We start from the raw sequence: 23,820 nt of genomic DNA on the forward strand, positions 1-23,820 counted from the left end.
AGTGCCATTATTCCCTACCTCGCAGACGGTGCAGTGCCAGCGAGTCTCTACATGGTGCTTGCACTCGTTGCAGGTGTACACAAAGCGGTCCTGGCCTTGGTTGTGCAGCTCTACCAACATACACATCGTACTCCATTTGCATCTCCTCAGTGAGCTGAACTCCCAGTGCTTGTCCCTGGCCAAAGTCAGAAAGGCATCACGGCCATCCATCAGGTCACAGGTTAACAGAGGGTCAGGGTCCATAATGGGTGGCAGGGTGTTAATGACTGGCCCGGCATGGAGGTGGATGACAAAAAACACCTGGTAGAAGAAAGGAGGAGAAACAGGTTTTTACTCTTAGTCCAGCCCATGTTGGAGGTAATTCCGACATGGGATACAAATATCTGCACTGCTCTCTAAAGCCAATGGGTCCTGTTGTGTGCCGGTGTATTTACATGCCTAAAAGTACCTATAAAGCCAAGATTCACGACGAGAAGAGTTGAAACTTGAAACTACTTAGCTATCATCTCCATAGCAATGACACTCTACACTTCCGTTCTAGCTAATAGACTTTTCAGGCTATTTTTGCAGCTGGATATCATTTGTAACACCATCAAATATGAATAAGGATAGTAACCGTGACATACTTGCTAAGGGTGCATTCCTAGTAGTGAGGAAACAGCAAAAATAGCATTTTAGTCACAGATTCACTGTTTTGTTCTCAATAGCGGCGCTCCCTCTCTTTATTTACTCTCTAGCTCACTTGACCACCGCTGCTCTCTCTCTCTCTCTCTCTCTCTCTCTCTCTCTGTCTTGCCTCTGTCCAAAACTCTGCCATTTCAACCAGCTGACCGTTACGGGGCAAGTGGCTGTTAAAACAGGTAATCAGTTATGTTCTCAAGCCAGCCACTGGCGACTTGACTTACTGACTCGCGGGCGACACCATCGGCCAGCTTGAGTCGACATGAGACAGGGATAGTTCACACTGCTGCTTCTCTTCCCTTGCTAAAACGGGTTTGTGTCGTTGAGAATCTTTGGTCTGAACTGGGCTTAAGACATACAGTAATGAGAAAGAACCCATTCTGTGCAATTATTTGGTTGTCCATGTCAACCTACCAGCTCAGCTTAAAAGTATCAAGTGTTAAAAACAATATAGTTGCTGCTGTTACATGAAAATGGCATTTTGAAATATGAGGAATGTATTGCAAAAATGTGTTATTATGGTTTCCCACCTCCTTATGTTTCTCCATCGTGGCGTAGAGCTTCTGTGACAGGTCATTGGCTACATTCGGCATCCCAGGCTTTTTCTTATTGGCTCGGCTAACGCTGCTCTTGTTTTTGTTGGTTTTCTTGTTATTCTTCTTTTTGGCATTCTTGCTGTCAGCTTGGGCTCCCTTCGAATAAATGAACGTGAACGTTCAGAGAGATTGCAAAAAAGACAAGATGAGGTTATGCAATTAAGCTGAGTAGTTTTACGATGCCTGGATGACTGCTGAAAGGTTTTATATAATGATGACTTGAGGATGATAAAATCTGAGGAGAAACAGAGACCTGAGAACCAGGTTGTTGATTTTGGCATAACAAGAGAATTCCTTAAATGAAACCCATTTCAAAGTGCTCAATCTACCTATTCATCTAACTCACCTCTGTAGTCTCAGAGGAGGCCGTGTTCTCCTCCTTCTTCCGCTCTTCCTCCTCCTGCTCTAGCTCCTTGATGCTCTCCTCCAGAACATTAGGCCAAAAGTCACCCTCAAAGTACGGCAACTCATTGGCAGTGGTCAGCCGGTCTTCTGTTGCCTGTTTGAAAATGTCCTGAACACAGACACACAGACTTCCATCAGGCAAGATAGCAACACAACTCTTAGAGAGAATGTCTTGTTTCGTTTGAAAAGTTGAAAAATAGCCCTCGATGACAAATTTAAAATGTCAGATCATTTATCCACTGACATGATCATTAAAAAAATGAATAGAAGATAATAGAAAAAAAAAATGTCAGTCCGAAGCATACTGCAAAGATTAGCCTAAATGATTTATCTAAATACTGTCTTTGTGTTGTAGTTTTTGTTCTCATTATTTCTTGCAATAATCCATACCAAACACAAGAGGGAGCCTCGCTATGCTGCACACTTTTGGACTGGACACAGCGACATACTGATAACTACCATTGGTCTTATCAACAGGGATAGAAAGGATGAATTCAAGGCATTTTAACCCTCAAACAGTTGATATCTGTATGTCTAGTAAAGTAGGTTCAACTTTAATTAAATACTTTAAATTTACATGGTCATCCTATTAGGTTATTTTGTGTGTTAGTACAACTCTTAAAAAAAGGCGCCCGTTCTAACAGTAAGCAAATATACTATATTATCATCTATACAACACCAGCAAATAGTTAACAAAAATGATCAAGATTACGCTATATACATAATATCAAACCAAAATTATATATATATATATATATATATATATATAATCAAAGTTGTACAGTATTATGGTATGGCATCTGAGTGGCTCCTAATCAAAAAGGCAGTTATAACTGGTGGCAAGATTAACTTAAATGTTGAGAGACAGAGCGTCCCACTGTAGTCACAAAGATGCAGCGATGTGATTGTTTTCTGAACCTTGTAATCGTGTAGGATCCTCTCAGCGAAAGCTTTGTCCAGCATCTTTCTGTACCACTCTTGGAGTCTCTTGGGCTTGGGGATCTTCTGGTCAGGAGGGTGGCAGTGAAAAATGTAGTCATCTCCTTCACTGGGTGGGCAGGCCCAGATGTGACCCATCACATACCTGCGGGGAACAAGAGTTATCAGCCAACTGCAGGAATGATGCAATATTAGCTGAAATTGGGTGAAAACACCACACTGTGTAAAGTTCTCCATTACCCACCCCAGTTTCTTCACATACTCCAGATAGCCAATTAAGATCTCATGGTACACTGCAGTCCTTAGCGCACGCGGTCTGAAGAAGTGAATACTGTCGAGGTATGATATGTAAACCCGTCTGCAAAGCAAATGTGGAGAATTTAATCAAAGAGCAAAACACACAAAACACCAAATAAAATAAAAAAAATGTCATGCGTCATTTTTGTTTTGTGTTTTTTCTGTTGTTTTACCTGGTGTTTGGAAAGGGGCACTCTGAGCCGTACTCCTGGACATGCATGCCGAAGAAACAAACGTCCACCCCATCTATTTCCTCAAAAGCAAAAAGTGCTTTGGTTCTGTAAGGGAAGGTCTCCACCATCTCGCCTGAGTCCACAAACCTGTGGAAACGGACATGCATGAGTAAAGTTACAGGTTGCCTTTTTTTATATAGATAGTCCATGGTCAGGTCTTTCATATACAGTATGCTGATATAAGGACAAATTTGCTGTATTGGCAGTTACTTTTCTTCCAACCGTAAAAGGTCCTCAAAATAAAGATCTATATGGAGGAGGTCTTTATTTTACTCATTCAAATCCATCAATTAAAAGGTGTCAATGTGTGGGGTGTCCTGGCGGCCCAGAGGGTTAAGATGCTGATTGAATGGTTGCAGTTGGACACCTTTGTTGCATGTTATCCCTCCTCTCCCTCCCTCAGTTTCTGTCACTTCTACACTGTCTTTATCAAATTAAGGCAAAAAATGGCCTAAAACAATCATTTTAATTGATAAAGTGGCTTAGACATTGGGATGGCCACATCACAAAGCTTTACTGATGTCTTTCAGCCTCTTATGTTCCTGCTTTAAACTTCCTCTTTCACTTGATAAGATTTTGAAGACTGCATACATATGAAATGCACATTTTCTTTCGTGTTTTTACAAATCAGGAGAGATACACTTTATCAGCAGGCGAGAACCTTACCTAGACTTCATGCCAGGCTTAATCTCCACATTTTTATCAGAGCTGGCTACCACTCGCACGAACACCTCACCAGCCTCCGGGTGGTTCTGCCTTTTCAAGTACTTATTCACTCTGTCCTCGATGTACGTCCCCAACCTGGTGGACTGCAACCCTTTACAAAGACCAGCACAAACACAAAAACAAAATGGGTTTAATATCAATTCGAGGTGTAAACATTGAGACTTGTATCTAAGGAGGAAAAAAAAAGGAAGATTAAAATCAAATGAAATGTAACTGTTGTTTCACTATTAAACGCAACTCACTTCTGGCTGAAAACTTGTTCTCCTTTCTTGTTTTGCCAGACTTCTTAAGACAGTTGTCACATATAAAGCTAGAAGAAGAAAAGATCAAACTGTGGTTTAGAGTCAACGCGCAGTAAACCAGCAAATTCCTATTGAGAAGTTCTGTATTCTTCAAGTGAGAATCATGTTAAGGTCAAATGAGGACTGTATGTGCTTAAATAGCTGGATAGTTCTCCAACAGCCGTAGCGAGACTAACCCTGACGGCCAAATGACATCGTAGTGCAGCACGCAGATCTGATGCATCTTTCGTCCGCAGTCTTTACATTCCACAAACCTGGAAAAGACAAAGATTTGCTTTTTCTGTACTTTCCTTGCAATAAGTGGTAAAGAATCACTGCTATAACATAAATGACGTCACTGTTCAGACAGTACTCACGGTTCAGGGTCCAACATGTCATTTTTCTTCTTTTCAAACTGCTCTTTTGAAATCATGCTGCAAAAAGAGACAACCAAGTTCATTTTTGGCTTCTATGATTGAAGCTCCTTTACACAGAATTAAGTCGAGAGAACACAGCCTGATAATCCCGCAAGACGATCATCAAGTGGTGTTGAGCCGCCCGGCCATGTAACTTACGTCTGTGGCTGTGCCGGGTCGTCCCCCAGGGTCACACTGTTGCCCTGGATCTCGTTGAAGCACTTCTCACAGAAGTGATACCTGTCGGCAATAAGGCCATATTTGGGTGAACTGCAGCCAGCACACACAGTAGCAGCACAGGCAAACCGGCGTACAGGTGGCAGAATGCAGAGTAAATGGAGCACACAGCAACAACCGAGGACGGAGCATGGGCAGCGGACAGATGGAGGAACGCACGCACACACACACACACACACACACGCACATGTTAGTGATATTTAAAATGGTCATGATCCAGCCACTCTCATTCAAAATGAAACAGAAATGACGGAAACATGCTAAAATGTTAATAACAGTAAATGAGTGTCAACGACAAATGAGATTTGAACAGAAACTACTGTATGTCAACACGACACTACATGCTGAATTATAAAAAACGACAAAAAAAAAGAAGTAACTGAAATAATTTACAACTAGGGCTGCAACTAACAATTATTTCCATTATCAAGTCATCTGCAGATTATTTTCTTGATTAATCGATTAATCATTTGGTCTATACAATGTCAGAATATAGTGGAAAATGCCCATCCCAGTTTCTCAAGATCCAAGGTGATGTCTTCAAATGTCTTGTTTTGTTAGTCCAAAACCCAAAAATATTTAGTTTTGTGAAATAGAAACTGAGAAAGGCAGTAAATCTCTATTTTTAAGAGGCCAAAAACAGCATTCTCTGCCATTTTTGCATCAAAAATGAACAACTGATTAGAAAAATTGTTGATATTCTGTCTATAAACTAATCGATAAGTAGTTGCAGCTCTATTTCAAACGAGATGAAACAACATGTATTATGAGCGGATGAAGGAACGAAGTCTTGAATCCTAAGTTGGTAAACCACACAGCAATTGAGTAACTGCAATAATTGAATGGTGTTGCATAGGAATGGAAAAGGGCAGTAGCAGATTCTGCCCAGCAGGGGGAGCTTTGGTGCTGGTTCTCTAGAACAACGGATGTATGAGGACAACACAGGGCCAGTGCACATTCTGCTTGGCCACAATATACAACTGTCAGTGATGTATTTGACAACACCCCTATAAAGGAAAGGTCATGTGAATAAAATCTTAACCGCTTCGTTGACTGGTTGTGTGAAGTGGTATTTTTGGCCATGTTTTATCTTTTAAGGATGAAGCTGAACACCTTGTCAATAACCTCTCTTCACCTTTTCTACCCCTCTCTTTCCATCAGAAGAGTCGGCATATCTTTTTACCTGTTCTGGTAGCTGTAGTAGGTGCCGTCCCTGGAGATGGTACACAACTGTTTGCCATAGCAACACAGAGTCTGGGGTGAGAACTCATACTGTGGAAACATCAGAGAAACGTTTTTACAATCCATGTCAGTTACAAACAGGACAGGAATATACTGTGCTGACCCGTAGAGGTTGAGTCAGGATGGAAGGACTCAGCCAGCACCGCGACAGAGTACAGTGGCATTACGCGCCACCATTCACTGCGTTTACCTTCATTAACTTGTCTGAAAAAGACACCAGGCTGCCACGGTATAACCGTACAAGCTCGACTCAGCCAGACATTTTTTCGATGGTGACGGAGATGGACTGGACAGCGCTGCAGTGTTAACGCTGTATAAATTAGCCTATTGGCTAGCGGACTTCCTCTGCTTGTAGCTTAATCCCGACATGAACATCATGGTGAATTTTAAGTCTCCATGATTGTTGTTAATGGTAGCAAGAGCAGTAAGTTAGCGGACTGCTGAGTTGTCTCTGCCCCTTTCTCTCTACCGCATGTGTGTGAGGAGAGAAACGTGACAGTGAATGACAGCGTAACGCAGTAAAAGTTGAACTGATATGGAAAGATTGCTGCAACATAACATTAAAGATTGTGTCATTCTCCAGTATTGACCGAAAAAAATCAGACAAATGAATATCCTAATATTTGGGTCCAACCCTACTCAGCACTATGTGAACGATGTCCTAGTAATACAATTAAGAGTACAGTAATAGCTGACAAGTATTTTACCCTTTCAGAAACATTTTTAGTGAAATTGAAAGAAAAACTGTGATACATATCATTACCTTCCATGCTTCAAATTATACCGTAATATACATTTTAGACCATACCGCCCAACCCTAAGTGAACTGATGAGATATAGTAAAAAAGTACAGTTTTTATGTTCGATTCTTATCCCATATGTCTCACCTTCCTGCCGCAGCAGTAGCCCAGGCCCTGCATGACGGGATCAATCTCTGCTTCAAATACTTCTGCCAGTTTGGTGCAGTACTTGTAGACACGGGAGGTTTTACGGTTGTACAACCAGGCGTTGTTGAACATGAGCCACACATCCTCCACGTACTGCCACGGCTCTTGGTACTGACCCGTATCCAGCTTGCGCTTGATGGTGGATAAGTCAATGGGATTCTTCACAATGTCAAAGTAGTCCTGTGCAGCAAGGAGAGACACATTTGCAGGAATGAGCAAATCATGCTTAACAGAATTTTCTGTGGGTATGGTAATACTGGAATTAATTGTGTGTGTGTTTGTGTGTGTGTGTGTGTGTGTGTGTGTGTGTGTATTTGTGGTCACTCACAGGGATGCCTAGTAGCATGGGGTCTACAGGTTGTCTGAAGGGCAGTGACTCTGGGTCTTGCCTGTAGAGGGCCTCAAGTGTCGGCATTAGAGCTTGTCTCAGCTCCTCTGGCTTGAAAACTAGACAAACAATAATGTTATAAGACATCAAACAAACAGCATACAGGTGTCTGCAAATACAAGACCTTAATTCAAAGTTAACTGTACAAGTCCTTTATAACTGTGCATGGATGAAAGATCACCAGCATCAATAAAACTGCAGTTACAGGATACATGTGCAACAGTCAGTTGACACAGGCATAGAATTTGACTCTTTAATGGATTTCACCGCAGCATGAGATTAAATTAAAATATATATTATTAGAATATATTTACTTAATATTGTGATACATGTTTTTCAGCTCCATGACATAAAATATCATCCCACAATATATAGTTGCGTACCTAATATATACAAATGAGATGCGTGTTCTTACTTTTTTTGCGGTTTTGAGCAGTGGAGGTGGTTGATGTGCCGTTGGCCCCACTTTCCTCCTCTTCTTTGGGTTCTGCCTTAATCTCCGGCTTCTTTTCCTCAGTTTCCATCGGTTCCTGCTTTGGCTCTGTTGCATCTGGCTCCTCCTTCTTCACCAGCGTGGGTTTGGTTTCATCTTCCTGCTAAATGAACACAACTATGGTTAACCAGCTATCCTAGAGTGCTGAGTCAGGAAACAATCAAGTATTTAATGCATTTCATTTTTTTAAATTCTATTCAAACTTTTTTTTCAAAGTCGCTCGCATAAAAATGAAAAATTAATATCCTGATACCTTTTATATATCTCAATATTTTGAAATCTCCTTTTAAAGGATCCCATGAAATTGCACTTTTACCTTTTACTGTTTTCACTACAATCCCTGTAGATTATATACTATTCTTGGTTAACTTCAAAGGTGATTCCATCAAAACATTTTATATTTTCATAGTGATTAATCACAATTGAGTTGAAATAAGACAGACAAGTCAAATTTACTGAAATGAAATGTTAACAGAATTGGTTGGTTGTGTTGGACTGAGTTTGTAATAAACAGATAATGACTTCTGGTCGGACCTATAGTAGACATAAGAATGCTTCTTTCTATATTCTTCTGTCACTAAATTATCTTACAAATCATGAACATACCTCCATTTTTACATCTGGCTGCTTCTTTCCAGAGTTGCTGTCACCATCTTCGTCTTTTACTTCAGGTTTGGCTTCAGTGCTGCTCATGTCCGGCTGGGCCTGCTGGGAGCTCAGATCAGCCACAGAGGCCGGGGTGGACACTCGGTTGTCTATACTCGCTGCTGCCTGGGACATCTTAAAGGAGAGGAAGAAAAGACATTCTGATGCCAATTCTGATCATTTATAAATCAAGAAATACTGGTTTATAAACAAAATAAGGATTGATTGTCAGCGATCCTCTCTGATCAAATGATTGATACAGCATTTCTTTTTAATATTCATTTAAAAACGGTTTGGTCAAAAGACCTGTCGATTTTAAGAGGAGCTGGAAAAGGCGCAAGCGATACAAAAGCTGTAGTTAGTTTTCAGTAAGAACCAGTATCTCACCGGTGTGCTGGGGTGCTGTGCATGCACTGAGGTGGGCTGCTGCATGTGGCTTGGGGGTTCTGTCTGCGGCTGCAGGGGGGTGAGCGGCTGGGAGGGGTCAGGTGTGCCCATGGCTGAGGGGGGACCAGGGAGGCTACTGGGTATATGGGTTGGGGTGGAGGAGGGTCCACCCGTTGAAGCGGGGGTAGACGGCCGCGGTGGCACCTGGGCCTGTGCAGAAGCATGGTGCTGCTGTAGTTGCTGCTGCTGCTGCTGCTGCTGCTGAGGCTGCAGGCTGGCAGGGGCATTGGGCGGGGGTGTGACGCCCAGAGTAGGCTGAGCTGCAGGGCCGCAGGGCAGCTGGGAGCCAAGGGATCCCAGTGCATTCAGAGGGAGGTTAGAGTTCTGTGGCTGCTGGAACAAAGAGGGATGCTCAGTTAGAATACCAACACATACCATTTATATAGCAGCGAACATGGTGACACTGACAACCAAAATGACAAATGACAGAGAAATGCAAGGAGCACTGAAAACACTATCGGCATGCAGCATTGAGCTTTGATTCTTGGCCCAAACTTGACTGGGCCCTACACAACAGGTGCATGACGAGTCGGGCCTAATTTTTCCGACCCGATCACAGCTCTAATACAGCACATCACAAGTCTCCTTACCTGTGTGACAGCAGCCGGTGTTATTGGCTGGCCCAAGCCTACATTCACATTCATTCCTCCACAAGCAGCAGCAGCAGCAGCAGCAGTGAACTGGCCCTGTGGCAGGAACTGTCCCTGGTTGGCTGGCTGAGCTACCATGTTATTAGCATGACCACTCATCATTCCTTGAGTCTGTGGCATCCTTGATGGGGACATACCCATCTGAAAAAGAGAGGAGCGATGAAACACATAAAATCACTATAGCAGCAGGTCTCTAGTATTCAAGCCTGCCAAGTAAAATAAAGTGAATGGAATGCACAATACACATGCTACCACTACAATAGTTTAAAGGCCATGTGGTGTAACTTACACATAAACAATGTGTGCTGAATCAAAACACAGCATGGCAACACATCTAAAGCCAGGGCGGAACATTAAATAGCTGTAAGCTAGGCCTTAGGCTCTGCCATGGTTTCATTAAAGATACTCATTGAAAGCCAGGTAGCTGGTTAATAAATGGATCACGACCTATGTCAACCCCAGCTAGCAAAGTCCATACTGATGTGTTAGTGTCAAAATAGTAACAGACTGAGAAATTAACCATCAGTTAAAGACTGTTGGGCATGCAAGAAACCAAAGAATGGCTGAGAAAAAAAGCAGGAATGGAACAACCGGGAAAAAAACAACCATGGTGACAAAAACTGGGAAATGGTTCCAGGAAGAGCCTGACAGACTCCGAGAAGAGACTGTTTAAAAGACAGGGGAGAGAAAAAATTAAAGCAGGGAGACAGAGACGAAAGATCTAACCGCTGGGACGGAGCTCATGTTCATCTGCTGTGGATGGTTCATGGGGGAGGGAGCACGTGCTCCCATGGGTGCCTGAGACATCTGCGCATTCTGCATTGCCATTGGATTAAACTGATTGATTCCTGTGGGAACAGACACACACACACACAATTATATGTTTATCATACTTGGGAGTTGTTGTAATTTAATATTCCATGTCCTACTGGGCTGGCGGAGGCATTGAACCAATTCCGTTTAACATCAGAGTGTATGAATGTATTCAGCTTTAACTAGGAACTAAAACTCACTTCGCTGTTGAAATGCTCACGAATTTTCTGTATTTAAACATCAAACACATCAGCTAATGTAGAACTAGGGAGGTTTACGAAAAAGGCAAATATAGAATGCTTTTCTCTGGAAAACGACTGCCAAGAAAGCAAAGAGCAAACACATACCTTGGGGCACCTGCATACGGTTCATTATCTGATTTGGCATGTTGGGCATAGGCACAGGTCCATCTGAGAGAAAACAGGATAAAGCAATGTTTATGTCTAAGTTGCGATCAGTTACAGATATGCTTTGTACTTGCATCAACTGAGAACTGCAGAATAGTTAGAAGAAGCAAATATTCAGAACCCTAAAGAATCTTTTTATTTTAGTAATCTGTCTCTGACTGTAGAGAGTTTGGTTACTAACTGGGAGATCGGACGGCCTGCCCTGGGCCCATAGCGTTGGCCTGAGCCATTCCAGGTTGCTGAGGCCCAGCTGTGCCCACCATGCCTGGCTGTTTCTGGAGCCGCGAGCGCCTCTTCTCCTCCAATTCCTTCTGGATTTTGTAGATTTTCTCTGCCAGGAAGTGGTAATACTCATCCTAGTGAGAGGACGAGAAGAAACAAAAGGCAAACGACATTTTTAAAAGAATAATACAAACATTTTCTGCTCTCATGTGCCACTTTCCACACACTAACATCTGGCTTTTGTCTTTAGTGGGAAAGGATACAATCAGAATTAATTCCTGGGACAAACGAATCTGCGGTAGTCGGGGGATTTATCGGCTCCAGCTGCGATTGGCATGGATGGAAACATGACACCGAGGTGGACACGCAAATTTTCACCCCTCTTTTGGTGCAATGCTTTGGCGCTTGTCGCCTCCATCGGTAAGTGCTGTAACTCGTTCTCATCTCAGCCACAAATTCCGTCTGTCTCTGTGCAAGCAACACTGGAACATTTTTCCAAAGTAATTGCCGCAGAGAGACTGAACAATTAACAGATATTAGAGTAACCGATGTAACATTTTCAACGGCATCCCTGCTTTTACTAACCCTGTATTCCAGCGTGTTTGTGACATCAAACAAAACAAAGGCATACTTGGGAATCAGCATTTACTTGTTTTGTTTTTTGGTTAAAAAAAGAGAAATAGTGACAAGAGAAGGACCTCATGATTAAACAGCATTAACCTAAGATGACTGTCATCACTCAGGTTGCAATGGTGTGATAATAAAGAAGTGTGTATCATATTAGTTACCCTGCTGTTAGCTGACTCGTACATGTCACCCTCAACCTTGCGTGCGTACGCCACAAGGTTCTCCATTCGCCGGTCCTTCAGTGCTGCGGGGTCTGGGGTGGGGAATATGGCTTGTACACTGAAGAGAGACAGCAGAGAAACACCAAACTCAAGCAACACTCTGGAGCACCAAGTTGTATTCTGTTCTCATATGACAGAAGGCAAGTATTTCTGAAACCATCCATTTCATGTTTGGACTTACAGTTTATGCACCAGGTGGGTGCGCAGGTCCTGAGTGACGTGTTCATGCCAGGCTTTCCTTACCCCCGAAGTAGAGAGAGGGGTGGCAGTGGGCAGATTTCCCATGCCTCCCACTACTGACCCATCCGGCATAAGCTGACTGTAAAGACAGAGAGAGAAAGAAACCATTACTTACAAAATAATGATTATTGATCATTCTATGCCCATGGTTTCATTAATAATACAATTTGAACAAAATTTGTAATTTACACTGTTAAAAATATTTATTTCCTCCACAATACCGTTTAAGATCATATTTTTTTAAAAACCAAGGGACGGAGAACACATTGAGATGGTTGGTATGGATGGTTATTTGTCAACAGCAGATGCACTGAATGCTGATCTAGTTGACAAGAAGCCAGATAACTCATTATCTTAACCTGTATATGAATGAAACAGCAGCTAAAACACACAAGATCTTGTTTTGTGTGACATATTAAAGGTGAGAATTCTCACTTGTTGAGTGTGGATGGTAGAGAGGAGTCGGAGTGCATGCCGGCCTGGTCTGAAGAGGGGACACCCATGCCTCCTGGCATCTGGTTCATCTGATTAGTGCCTGGTAAACACATTTACAAGAAAATGGCTTAGCAACAGATTTATAGTATAGTGATCATTTACATAATACTCTAAAATGTCAAGGAAGTCCTTTCTATCTCGTACCTAGTGGGTTCAGATTTCGCAGCTGCTGGTGCTGGGGACCCTGGGGGTTTTGCTGAGCGGGACTCTGTCCCTGCCCCTGGACCTGGGCAGGTGACTGGTTCCCATACGGCAGGCCAAGAGCTGCATAGGCCCTCTGCATGGAGCTGGGATCGATGTGTGTGGCAGCGCTGTTGATGGCTGTGGCACTGGGTTGGCCAGGCCCCACTGTACTGATGGCATTCTGCAGGCTAGCCCCAGGAGAACTAAGCATGGCTGGAGGGAGAAGACGAGGAAATAAATAAGTGGTTTGGCAATATTAAACAAAGCTTTTCATTAACACACTGAGGATTAACTGTTGCTTATGGCGTTTTCAAAACATAAAGCTGAACAAGGTAAACATAAACGTTTGACAACTATGTACAAATATAAATATGTTTTTTTTTTTTTTTTAGCATGAAACGTCATTAAATATAACAACAGTTTTGTGTAAAGAAAAAAAAATCTCTAATCAAAAGAATGTGTTACTGAGCAGGCCTCCATCTACAATCCCTGCGCTGCTTCCCTGCTGTGTTGATTGCTGACAGGGAGCATGCTGCCTCTGTGGGGGATTTAAATCTGTCATAGGACCTTTTAACCAATCAGAGAGCGTGCTGTCCCGAGACCCTGCCCCCACTGATAGCATAGCCACGGAGCCCTCCCCTGGGTGTCAGATTACAGGTCCAGCCTTTCTAGAGGAATCCTCTCACTGTTCAGTTCTCATTCAGAGAGCCAGTACAGAGCTTTGGCAAGGACACACAACCTGCAGGTGGCAGCACTTCATACTGCACACACAGACTGGAGGCTCGCTACTGAGTGACAACTGCCTTGTTGTACAGTTTACAAGGTATCAAAGATTTTTTTGTTTGTTTTTCTTCTGTTTTTTACATAATGATATTTAAGCATCCATCAGCAATTCTTTACCTTACTTCTTTATATACAGTAGATTTATAAATGAATAAGAGCAAGAGGGGAACGGCTGGAGCTACTCACGTTGCTGGTTCCTCTTGTCACTAGCATTCTTCAAAGGCAGGCAGACCGGACAGTCGTGCCGCGTACAGTTCTTCCAGTGGGAGATTATCTGTCTGGATGATGCACAGTGAGCCACTGGAGAGAAACAAAAGTGAAACACAGACAGAGTTATGGGTGGTAATTCAGTAAACTTAAGGATTTAAAAAAAGACTAACAAAACACACTGAATTCATCTGAAAATTGCTAGACAAAGTGATCAAACGCAGCACTATGTCAACTTTAAACTCACTTCAGTAAACAAAAACTGAACTGCTACAGTACAATGTGCAAATAGCCATATAAAAGTGATTAAACATGTTGTAAAACCATAAATACATTAACTTTAAGCGTATACACAGTAGAAATATCAGAGTTCAAAGTTCATCAACCTCGGATGACGTTCTTACTACCTACGGGTGTTGGAGGGAAGCTGCTTGCTGCCAGGTTAGACGATGAAATAGAGTAAAACCATGGCAGCCATTTAAAAAGAGATTCAATTCAAGTTTACTGATGTCAGTCACTGGGGCATTTGGGGTTTAGCAAGTCAAGAGTGGCTCTATTTAAACAATAACACACAAGCACTTATTGCTTTACATTGTTTAAAACAATGCAACATAAGTGATTTAAAATCACTTTAGCATAACATTGCTCTTATGACAGATACTAAAGAATGTTAATCAAGGATGTAAAAACAAATGAATTAATTAATTTCACTAAACTTTGTTAACTGGTTGTTCGCCACATATAGATCAATAAACAATTTTGCTAAGGACAATATTGGCGAGTGTTTATACAACGAGATGAGGGCGAAAGACACTTTTGGAAGCTTAGGAGAACTAAAAACTACAACAAGGTATCAACACCTTTTTCTCTCGTTACGTTTCCTCAAAACACACATGGTGTTGTAAACTTAAATTCTAAATTCTATTTTCTGAACAGATTCTTGTTACAGATTAACCTGTAACATCACTGTCACAACATCTTGTGGTCACACAGGTGAACACAACAGGGGTCAGCTTTAACATTTGGATTCAAGATAGATTTTTCATCTTATCACTTTCACTCACCCTGGCAGGACTTGCCAGCCTGGCAGTGGGTCATGTGGTTGAGAACGTTCTTCATGGTGCGGCAGTGGGGCAGAGTGCAGGCCCTCACCTCCCCGTTGGCCTGTTCCCGCCGCTGGCACTTATGTGCATGGAGCAACAGGACCAGCTGCTGCTGAATGAGTTTGCGCTTCTCAGGGTCGGCCGTTGGGCCCGATGACACGCCACCGGCCCCAGGTACCATGCCCACTGACGCTACCTGTTGCTGCATCTGGGACTGCAAAAAATGGAAATGCGGGTTAGGCACAGATCAGAATATGAGATTTTCAGGTTTAAAGTAAAAAAAAAATGAATATACTAATGGGAGAATATCTTGATGTATAGCCGGGGCTTAGGGATGTGGGACAAAGAAAGGAAGAAATTAAAAAGAAGACACCTGAGAAGAAAGAGAGGCAAGATGGGGAGTAAACGTGAAAAAACTCGAGAAGTAAAAACAAAAATGTGAACCACGAAGATTGACAGGGGCTAGTAGGAAAAAGGGGAAAAACCCTATGAAATCTAAATAATAACTTTATCGAAAAATGAGGGACTGTAATTTCCTGCCTCGATTAAGTCCATTTCCTGTTCCTTCAACATCTGCATAGCTCAGGGCTGTGTTTACTTTGTGCCTTGAAAGAGCCTCACTCTGTACTTGACAGTTAGCATAAATGTTCAATAATACCAGATTGTAAAGTCTTTGACAAATATGTTGCCCTTGAGTTTTTCTTTTTCAAAACAAGGTAATGTAAATCTTTGGTTGAAACACTATCTTATCAGACAAGCTGTATGCAGTGGGGGCTTAAAGAAGTTTAGGCCTGACTGAGGGCTTATGTAGCCAGGGTTAGTATCTTGCCACAATTAGTATTACAATTAATAAACTTGTCAACATCACTAAACATCACTACAATATTCGTTTTGTTTGTTTCATTTGGTTCACCAGCCGTGTGGAGACGGCATTGACTAAATTAACTCAATCTATATTAATGACACAAACTGTTCTATTGGGCACATATAAAATATGTTAAAGAGGGTATTTCCTTAATGATTATTGATCAAAATAACCAAACTACATATATACATTGTCTATTGCATTTCTGAGCACACAGCAGTACTGTGTCGGAACAGATCCAGCAGAGACACTGATGGAGCCCTGGACCTGCTGCTTTCATTAAGCAGGCGGTGTAGACAGTGTTATGGCCCTTTCCCATACACGACGCAGTCAGATCTGTGTCCAGCTCAAGCTCATCAAGCAGAATAACCAAGATGCTCAACACAGCGAAAATAAGAAGTAATGGAAATAAATAATGGGTAAACCCTACAGACATAAGGATAGCACCCAGATAGCAGCCATATTAAAATCTAAACTGCTATATTTACCAAGTACTTACTAAGACCGGGTGACAGTCGGTTTTGAACTGTGTGAAATGTGTTTGCTTTGTTTCCGACTTAACACTACGCTATGACAGCTCTCATCATTAAAGTGCAAGGCTAAGAGCACGGCTAGTATGCACACGTCAATGGTTGCGGACTATGTGCTCATGTCCACTTTGGAGACAGTCTCTGATGCAACAGCTGAAGCATAAAGCAAGTCAAAAGAACAGTTTTTCTGTTTCTAAGAAAAATTAGTTACATATTTTTGTTGAGAACATGCACACTGCCCTGGCATTAAAATGGCAAATTTCCAACAAAAAACAATACGACAAAAAACATGTATCACAGAACTTTGTGTGAAGTGGAAGTTCTCTTTCATAGCATTTGTTTCGTGTCTCACTAACTACCTGCGTGACCTTATCAGAAGCACAATAACATTATGCCAGCCCCCTATTGGCTGGCATTGATGACGCCTATGAAAGGAGGAGCAGAAGCCCCCCTCCTATATAACAGGCTGACATAGCGAGAGTCGTCATTAAAAAACATCTTCTCGCTTCTCATAGAAGCTTGTTGATGACTGTGTCTTGGCTGTGTATTTCTAGGCTAAACTGTCCACAGACTAAACAACTCGGGTCACAGGCACCTCTTTGCCAGCTGTACAGTTATCTACTGACGTGAAAAATAGCAATATTTTTCCGAACAGCAGGTAGTAATACCTTTTTTCCAACAGGTAGCAATACCTTCCCAAGTAGAAATACTTTCTGCTCCTCCGCTAGCGAAGAAAAATGGCAATATTTTCCTCCCCTCTCGCCTGGTGGCTGCATAAGCTGTTAGACAAACCTATAAACCAGCAAGCGGTAATAGCACGCTAGCTACCCATGGCTACTGCTATCAGTCCTGGTGAAGCAGAGAAAAGCCTGAAACTATGCCCCTTTGGTAATAGAATTCTGGCTGGGCCTGTCACCCGATGTGTGCGGCATGTCTGGGCTTACCCCACGCTCAGGCTGCCTCAAGCTCCAACGATGAAAGTATCCACTGCGCTGCTTTTCCACGTAAACTGCTTCGCCGCCGGCTAGCCCGCTAGGCTAATCTGTCGGGGGCAGACCCAGTAACGTGCGAGGCAGCCGCACCGCAGGTGGACTCGGGCTTGACCGCTACACCTGGTCCGAGCTGGGAGGACGCAGATCACCAGCTGCTGGACACCATTTTCCCGGCTCAAAAGATAGACGGGGGATGCGGGGGGCTGCCAAGCCCAGCAACATGTGCAAGCGCGCTGCTAACCGGATTAGCGTCCTGGGACCCGTCACTCAAGCAGAGGTTGAAATATCTCGGTTTGACGGCAAGAAATTGCCTTAAGAAGTCAGGGACACAAGTGTTGCCTATTTTTCCGGAGCTACTCAACAAGATAGCCGTGACCTGGAAAGAGAGCCCGTACAGCGAGAGACACCCCATCTGGTGGACACCGTGGGTCTCCATCCCCTCACGCCTCACTGACAGAGCCGCTGCCTTGTAGCAGTTGTCAGAGAGCCCTCAATGCCTCTTCCATGCTAATGGCTTACCAGGCTGAGCTAGAAGAGGACATGACTTCCAAACCAGATACCTCCTTGTGGGAAGAAATCAGCCTCATAACGGACCACGTCTTACGTCTCCATAAAGTACCCATACAAGCTACGGGAAGAGCTAGAGGGCACACTGGCTCGGGCTCATGAACCTGGCGACCAAGGAGAGGGAGGAACTCCTCGACACCCTGATCGTCCTTAAAGGTCTCTTCGGTGCAGCCGTCACCTCCATGCAGAAGAGATGTGAGGACAAACAGAGGGAGGATGAGGCGTTGAAACTTTGCGCAAGGATGGTGTGTGTGCTGCGCGCCGAAGCCGCAGGAGGGCGCCTACACACCAGGTTTCACAGAGTGGCCGGTCAGCCCTCTCTCTTTACACTGGGAGAGCTGGGCTGCTTGCACTCAGTCGAGATGGGTGTTGAAAATGATAGAGAAGGGCTGCAGGCTTCAGTTCAATATCGCTCCGCCACAGTTCAGAGAAATAAACTACTCTCATGCTCGAGGCGATTCTGCCAACATTCTCGTGGAGGAAATTTCCAATCTGACAGAGAAAAGAGCTATCAGAGTGGTCCCCCCCAACAAAGCTCAAAGCGGCTTTTACTCAAGGTATTTCCTAGTCCCAAAGAAAGGGGGGAGGGGGATGAGAGCCATTCTGGACCTCCGTGCCCTAAATCGTTATCTAAGGAAATACAAATTCAGGATGTTGACACATGCTTCTCTGCTGCATTTCGTGCATGCAGGCGACTGGTTTACGTCAATCGACCTGAGGGATGCTTATTTCCACATTCCCCTAAATCCCCCACACAGGAAATATCTGTGTTTTGCTTTTCAAGTGATAGCCTACGAGTTTACGATTTTGCCATACGGCACCTGGCAGGTCTGGGTTTTTAGATGAATGCAGAAAAGAGCATGATGATGCCCAGGCAACGCATCACCTTCATAGGGCTCAACCTGGACTCTGTTATATCCCCGGAGAGAGTGGAAATTATGCAGACAACTCTGTCACTGTTTCAAAGGGGCACCATGGTTTCTTCTGTGGTGGCCATACCACTGGGGGCGCCTGTATATGAGGGGTCTTCAGCGCTGGGTAGCCTCTCTAGGTCTGGACCCACACCACGATGGCCGACGTCTGGTAAGGGTTTCCCCAGACTGCTCACTAGCACTGCGCCAGTGGAGGAGTCCAGGTTTTCTGACTCAGGGGGTTACTATAGGACCCATCCTAGCCAGAATCACCACTGATGCTTCTCTGACAGGCTGGGGTGCCACCCAAGAGGGCAGAACAGTGAATGGGAGGTGGGAGCCTCACATGCGCTCTACCCATATAAACGGTCTGGAGCTGTTGGCTGTTCACCTGGCTCTGAGACATTTTCTCTCTTAGCTGAGAGGTCATCACGTTTTGGTGAGGACGGACAATACCACCATAGTGGCTTATGTCAACAGACAGCCAATTACACACACTGGCACACAGTTATGGTCTGGAGCAGTGTGCACCTGCTGTCACTCAGAGCGACTCTTATCCAGGGGCGATTCTGTCCATGATCCTGGTAGCCCCATGTTGGCCAGGGAAGCCCTGGCTGGCAGAGATCTTTCAGCTCTTGTTTGGCCCACCATGGCAGCTGCCACTTCGCAGGGACCTGTTGTCTCAGGTCCCTGCCTACGTTTAGGCCAATGGCTCCATCATGGGATCTTCCCACAGTGGTAGGCGCTCTCTTCGGTCCCCCTTTTGAACCCATGGAGCAAGCAGTATTGAAAATGTAGTCCCTGAAGACAGCCTTATTGCTCGCTTTGGCCTGGGCCAAACGTATAGGTGAGATTCATACCCTCTCTGTGCATCAGGCATGTATACATTTTTCACCTGGGAATACTGGGGTCAGTATGCAACCTAACCCAGCCTTTATCCCAAAGGTTTTGGGGCCAGCTCCCTTATAGAATTGGCTGCTTTCCATCCCCCGTCTTTCTCGTGCACTGCGAACCTACATCGACAGGACCCAGAATTTTAGACAGGGCAACCAGTTATTTGTTTCCTGGGCGAAGCCACATGTTGGGAAGCCTTCAATTCAATTCAATTCAATTCAAAAAACTTTATTTGTCCCTGGGGGGCAATTCAGGGCACACAGAGCAGCAAATAACGACAGTGCAATTATACAAACAGTATCTTTCTCACTGGATTGTAGGGGCTATTGCCCTTGCTTACACTAGCAAGGATCTCCAGCCCCCTGCTGGCTTACGTGCACATTCCACCAGGAGTCTAGCGACCTCTTGGGCTCTTTGTAAGGGAGTTCCCATTCAAGAGGTGTGTGCAGCAGCATACTGGGCCTCGCCCCACACATTTGCAAGGTTCGATAAAGTTGGATGTCACAGCACCAACTCTAGCCCATATGGTCCAGAGCGCAGGCTCTTCTTAGAGCATAGATCCTTCTCAGTGAGGTCCCACTGGGGACAGTTTTCTTCTTTACAGGCATGTCTAGCAATTAGGGAGTTTTCCATAGTGAGACACGAAACGAACGCTATAAAAGAGAACTTAAGCTTATGGATATAACCCTGGTTCTCTGATTAGCATGAGTGAGTGTTTCAGCTGACCACCATCCTTGCTAGAGAAGCGAGGAAGAGGTGAGCTTGTTTTGAATGACGACTCTCGCTATGTCAGCCTGTTATATAGGAGGAGGGTCCCTGCTCCTCCTGACATAGGCGTCATCAATGCCAGCCAATAGGGGGCTGGCGTAATGTTATTGTGCTTCTGATGAGGTCACGCAGGAGGAGTTCCCCATAGTGAGACACTCACTCATGCTAATCAGAGAGCCGGGGTTATATCCATAACCTTAAGGGATCGGTACACTGTCTCTGGTCATGTCAATGTCACTAGTGCATGCCACTGCCAGAGTAAAAACATGTTGCAAATCAACTCCCTTTCCCAGGAGTGTTCACAAGTTGTTTTTGTCCTGCAACTACAAACTCAGATTTGAAACGGAGGAGCTAAATGTAGGTTGCTAGCTCGGAGGTTGTTGTTTCCCATAGCTAAGAGATTTTGAGAACAGATAGCAGAAGGGGAGAAGGGGAGGGGCAACATCCATACAGGCATCTGTTGAGCCAGACTAACCTAAAACAAAAAAGGGACTGGGGCAGACTCAAGTGACACTTACCATGTTTGGCACACTCCCAGCTCCCTTCAGCTCAGCAGGGAATTGGGGCAGGTTGTTAGAAAGGGCTGTCTTGTTCTGGAGTTGCTGGGCGTTGACCCCCGCTGCCCCCATCTGTTGCACCCCAGCCGGACCATACTGTTGGCTAAACTGAGCTCCTGACATCCCCATCTATAGTAAACAATCAGGACAGGAGGGAGTCAGAACATCAGCATAACATGCAGCATACCATCACAGTTGATAGGGCTGAACAATTTGAGTAAAATATCTAATTGCGATTTTTCTGACAGATAATGTGATTGCGAACAACTGTCTGCTTCTGTTAAATCATCAGTATTTTACAACATTATTCTGCCCATTTGTTACCAGATTTTGTCTTAAGGATTAATTACACATACTACATATTATAAATGCTCATTATAGACGCTCAATCAGACACGGCTGTGAAAGTAAAACTACAGTTCTAAATATACCATCAGCTATTATCAAAGATAAAAAAACAATACTTTTAATAAGATTTCCGTCTCATAAATCAGATCACTCAGCCGTGACCACGGAATCACGTGCACCCACGCTGTCTGTGTCAGGTGCTCGCTGCTTAGGATGTGAGGGTTTATTATTTCCACACGTTAATAGTGCAATTAAAAAGAATGAATATTTCAAGAATGTAGTGGTAAAAGTTTTTTTTAATTCTTAAAAAACAAATTTCCGAATACTGAAAATGAGAATCGAATAGCTACCCAACGAACGAATATGCAAATATTCAAGTATTTGGGTCCAGCCCTTATTGTTTTAAATCTCAATTTCGATTAAGTAGACCAATCATTTACCTGCACTGAGAGTCTTTGTGTGAATGCATATGGTACAGTCTCTAAAGGCCCATCTACACAATGACTTGTTTACCTGCAACCACTAATCTTTAGTATCGTATTGGCCGACCATCCACACGCAGCCGTTGTTATCAGAGCCTAAAAATGTTTGTTTTTTTAAACAGAGTCCCAGAATGGGAAGATTTGAAAACGCCCCCCATGCCGTTGTCGTCCAGACAGTGAAACTGCATACTTTGTTAAACGATGCTGCCATCGCCACTCCTCCGAACTCTCAACCCTGCAGCGCAACATAACAACAACAGTGCTGCTGCATGGCGAGAGACACAGACCCATAGACCAGCGACATGCATGGGAATAATAAACGCCGACCGTGTATTTCTCCCTTTTCCCTGATGGTCTGTATAAATCGCTAACTTGGTCGCTAGTAGCTTTTTATAAATAAAGTTGCTGATAAGGTCTGAAGAGTTGTTAAAATCTACCGAGGAAGTGACCGCCTGTGAGTGCTTTGGGACGGGGAAAAGACTCATAGCAGCACCCACTGCTCGGTGAGGACAGTAACTACAGAGTGTGTCGTGCATCAGTCTCCAAAACACCACAAAAGTCTTCAATTAAGCAAGAAACAGTCGCTAGATTTCTCTATAGGATGGATGAGGATTTGGGAAGTCACCAGATTCAGCGAGAAGGCCTTCAGTGTTTGTTTACAGCGTCTCCCCGTCTCTTCTTCTCCGTTGTTGGTGTATTTCTGTGGCAGTTACAGCACCACACTCAGGCCTGGCATGTGTCCAGGCCTGGATTCGTGTGGACGCAGATATTTCTTGAGCCGAGGCAGTGTGGATGGAAAACTTTTTAAGAAATATGGAGAAAAAACGGTTGTTTTCGATCATGTGGACTGTGAACTTCAGTACATGTCGTTCAAAATCAAACATATGGCACAGCTCTATGCTCACATACTATGTTTTACTCCCCCATTGTTTTCCGCACACTCTGGCAAAAAAAATGGTCCGTTCGTAAATTCTGTTCTGTTCTATTCTATTCTGTTATAATATACCAGTCATAGAGCACCATAACAGAAGGAAGGGCACTCTGTTGCTCCATCTCGACAAGGCACCAAGCAGTTAACGTTTTCACTTAACAGTTTGATAAATCATATTAAAACAACAATGAGGAGAGAATTTTCTTTACTCTATGAGACCACAGAAGACACAAGAAGAGAAGTTAGAGTTTGTCCTTTGTCTTTGTATCTTCCAATTCTACATTGACAACTTCAGAGATTATTGTTTGGTTTACGTTTTTTTTTTAAAGGCAAAGACAACCTTTTTTATCGTCCATGACCTTTTTTTGGGTCCCCGGGACTGCCGGACACCCTTAACTAAGAGCCTTGAATGAATCATTTTTATTTCAGAATTGGTCTCGGAGAGTGAATATTTTGCTTTCATCAGCTCTCAGCATGCATCTGTCCACTGCTATTGCCTGCCTTGATCCACTGAGGCTGTGAAACGGCAGACTGCTTTGCTTCACGGAGGTTCCCCAATGCTTCCCCACTGCCAACAGTGCTCAGGCAGACAGAGCAAGCCCAGCCCGGTGGAGAGAGAGAGAGAAACGGGAGGAGACACACAGAGAAAGACCAGCCTGCTCAACAGCTGAGCAGAGAACTGCACTGATGCCTGCCCCTCCCCCCTCGGCTGCACAGAAACACAGATGCTTGCCTGCTGCCTCTCTCCCATTCACACGAGCAATGCCGCCTCATCCTCCTCTCCCACACTGGTTCTCCCACTTGATGATCCGCACTCACTACAGAGGAGTGTCACCAGGCTAAAGAAGGCACTGTTGCACAGGAAGGCCTCTAGCGTTTTCCCTCTTCCTGGCATGCCCTTTTCTGTTCTTCCGTCTCTATCCTGCCTCCCCCACCCCAACAACAACAACACACAACACGGCTCCTCTAGACGTGATTTACAGCTCCATTATCAAAGGCCAAAAGCCAAGAGTGAGACGGCATATGCCAGAGCGGGAGAGAAAAAAAAGGA

The 23,820-nt window shown here is 44.0% G+C and overlaps 1 protein-coding gene across 4 annotated transcripts in view; it reads right to left on the reverse strand.

Moving 5' to 3' along the window:
• crebbpb (CREB binding lysine acetyltransferase b) overlaps positions 1–23,820 on the reverse strand; it is a 50,870-nt gene that overhangs the window by 3,428 nt on the left and 23,622 nt on the right. Inside the window, exons 3-30 of one of the 4 annotated variants that reach the window (XM_083930976.1) lie at positions 20,970–21,137; positions 14,886–15,138; positions 13,801–13,914; positions 12,793–13,044; positions 12,589–12,688; positions 12,095–12,232; positions 11,854–11,971; positions 11,025–11,199; positions 10,784–10,846; positions 10,350–10,471; positions 9,564–9,764; positions 8,914–9,303; positions 8,488–8,661; positions 7,804–7,981; positions 7,329–7,447; positions 6,941–7,180; positions 5,995–6,083; positions 4,734–4,814; positions 4,536–4,592; positions 4,356–4,433; positions 4,118–4,187; positions 3,818–3,978; positions 3,092–3,238; positions 2,866–2,979; positions 2,601–2,766; positions 1,624–1,791; positions 1,212–1,373; positions 19–300 (exon numbers count right to left, since the gene is read on the reverse strand). In XM_083930976.1, the coding sequence (XP_083787102.1) occupies positions 19–300; positions 1,212–1,373; positions 1,624–1,791; positions 2,601–2,766; positions 2,866–2,979; positions 3,092–3,238; positions 3,818–3,978; positions 4,118–4,187; positions 4,356–4,433; positions 4,536–4,592; positions 4,734–4,814; positions 5,995–6,083; positions 6,941–7,180; positions 7,329–7,447; positions 7,804–7,981; positions 8,488–8,661; positions 8,914–9,303; positions 9,564–9,764; positions 10,350–10,471; positions 10,784–10,846; positions 11,025–11,199; positions 11,854–11,971; positions 12,095–12,232; positions 12,589–12,688; positions 12,793–13,044; positions 13,801–13,914; positions 14,886–15,138; positions 20,970–21,137 (4,380 nt within the window). Of the gene's footprint in view, positions 1–18; positions 301–1,211; positions 1,374–1,623; positions 1,792–2,600; positions 2,767–2,865; positions 2,980–3,091; positions 3,239–3,817; positions 3,979–4,117; positions 4,188–4,355; positions 4,434–4,535; positions 4,593–4,733; positions 4,815–5,994; positions 6,084–6,940; positions 7,181–7,328; positions 7,448–7,803; positions 7,985–8,487; positions 8,662–8,913; positions 9,307–9,563; positions 9,765–10,349; positions 10,472–10,783; positions 10,847–11,024; positions 11,200–11,853; positions 11,972–12,094; positions 12,233–12,588; positions 12,689–12,792; positions 13,045–13,800; positions 13,915–14,885; positions 15,139–20,969; positions 21,138–23,820 lie in introns of all 4 variants that reach the window. The other 3 variants (XM_083930975.1, XM_083930974.1, XM_083930973.1) reach the window with 3 other exon arrangements.

The sequence above is a fragment of the Echiichthys vipera genome (assembly GCF_963691815.1).
Source record: "Echiichthys vipera genome assembly, chromosome: 17".
In the NCBI taxonomy this organism is placed as follows: Eukaryota; Metazoa; Chordata; class Actinopteri; order Perciformes; family Trachinidae; genus Echiichthys; species Echiichthys vipera.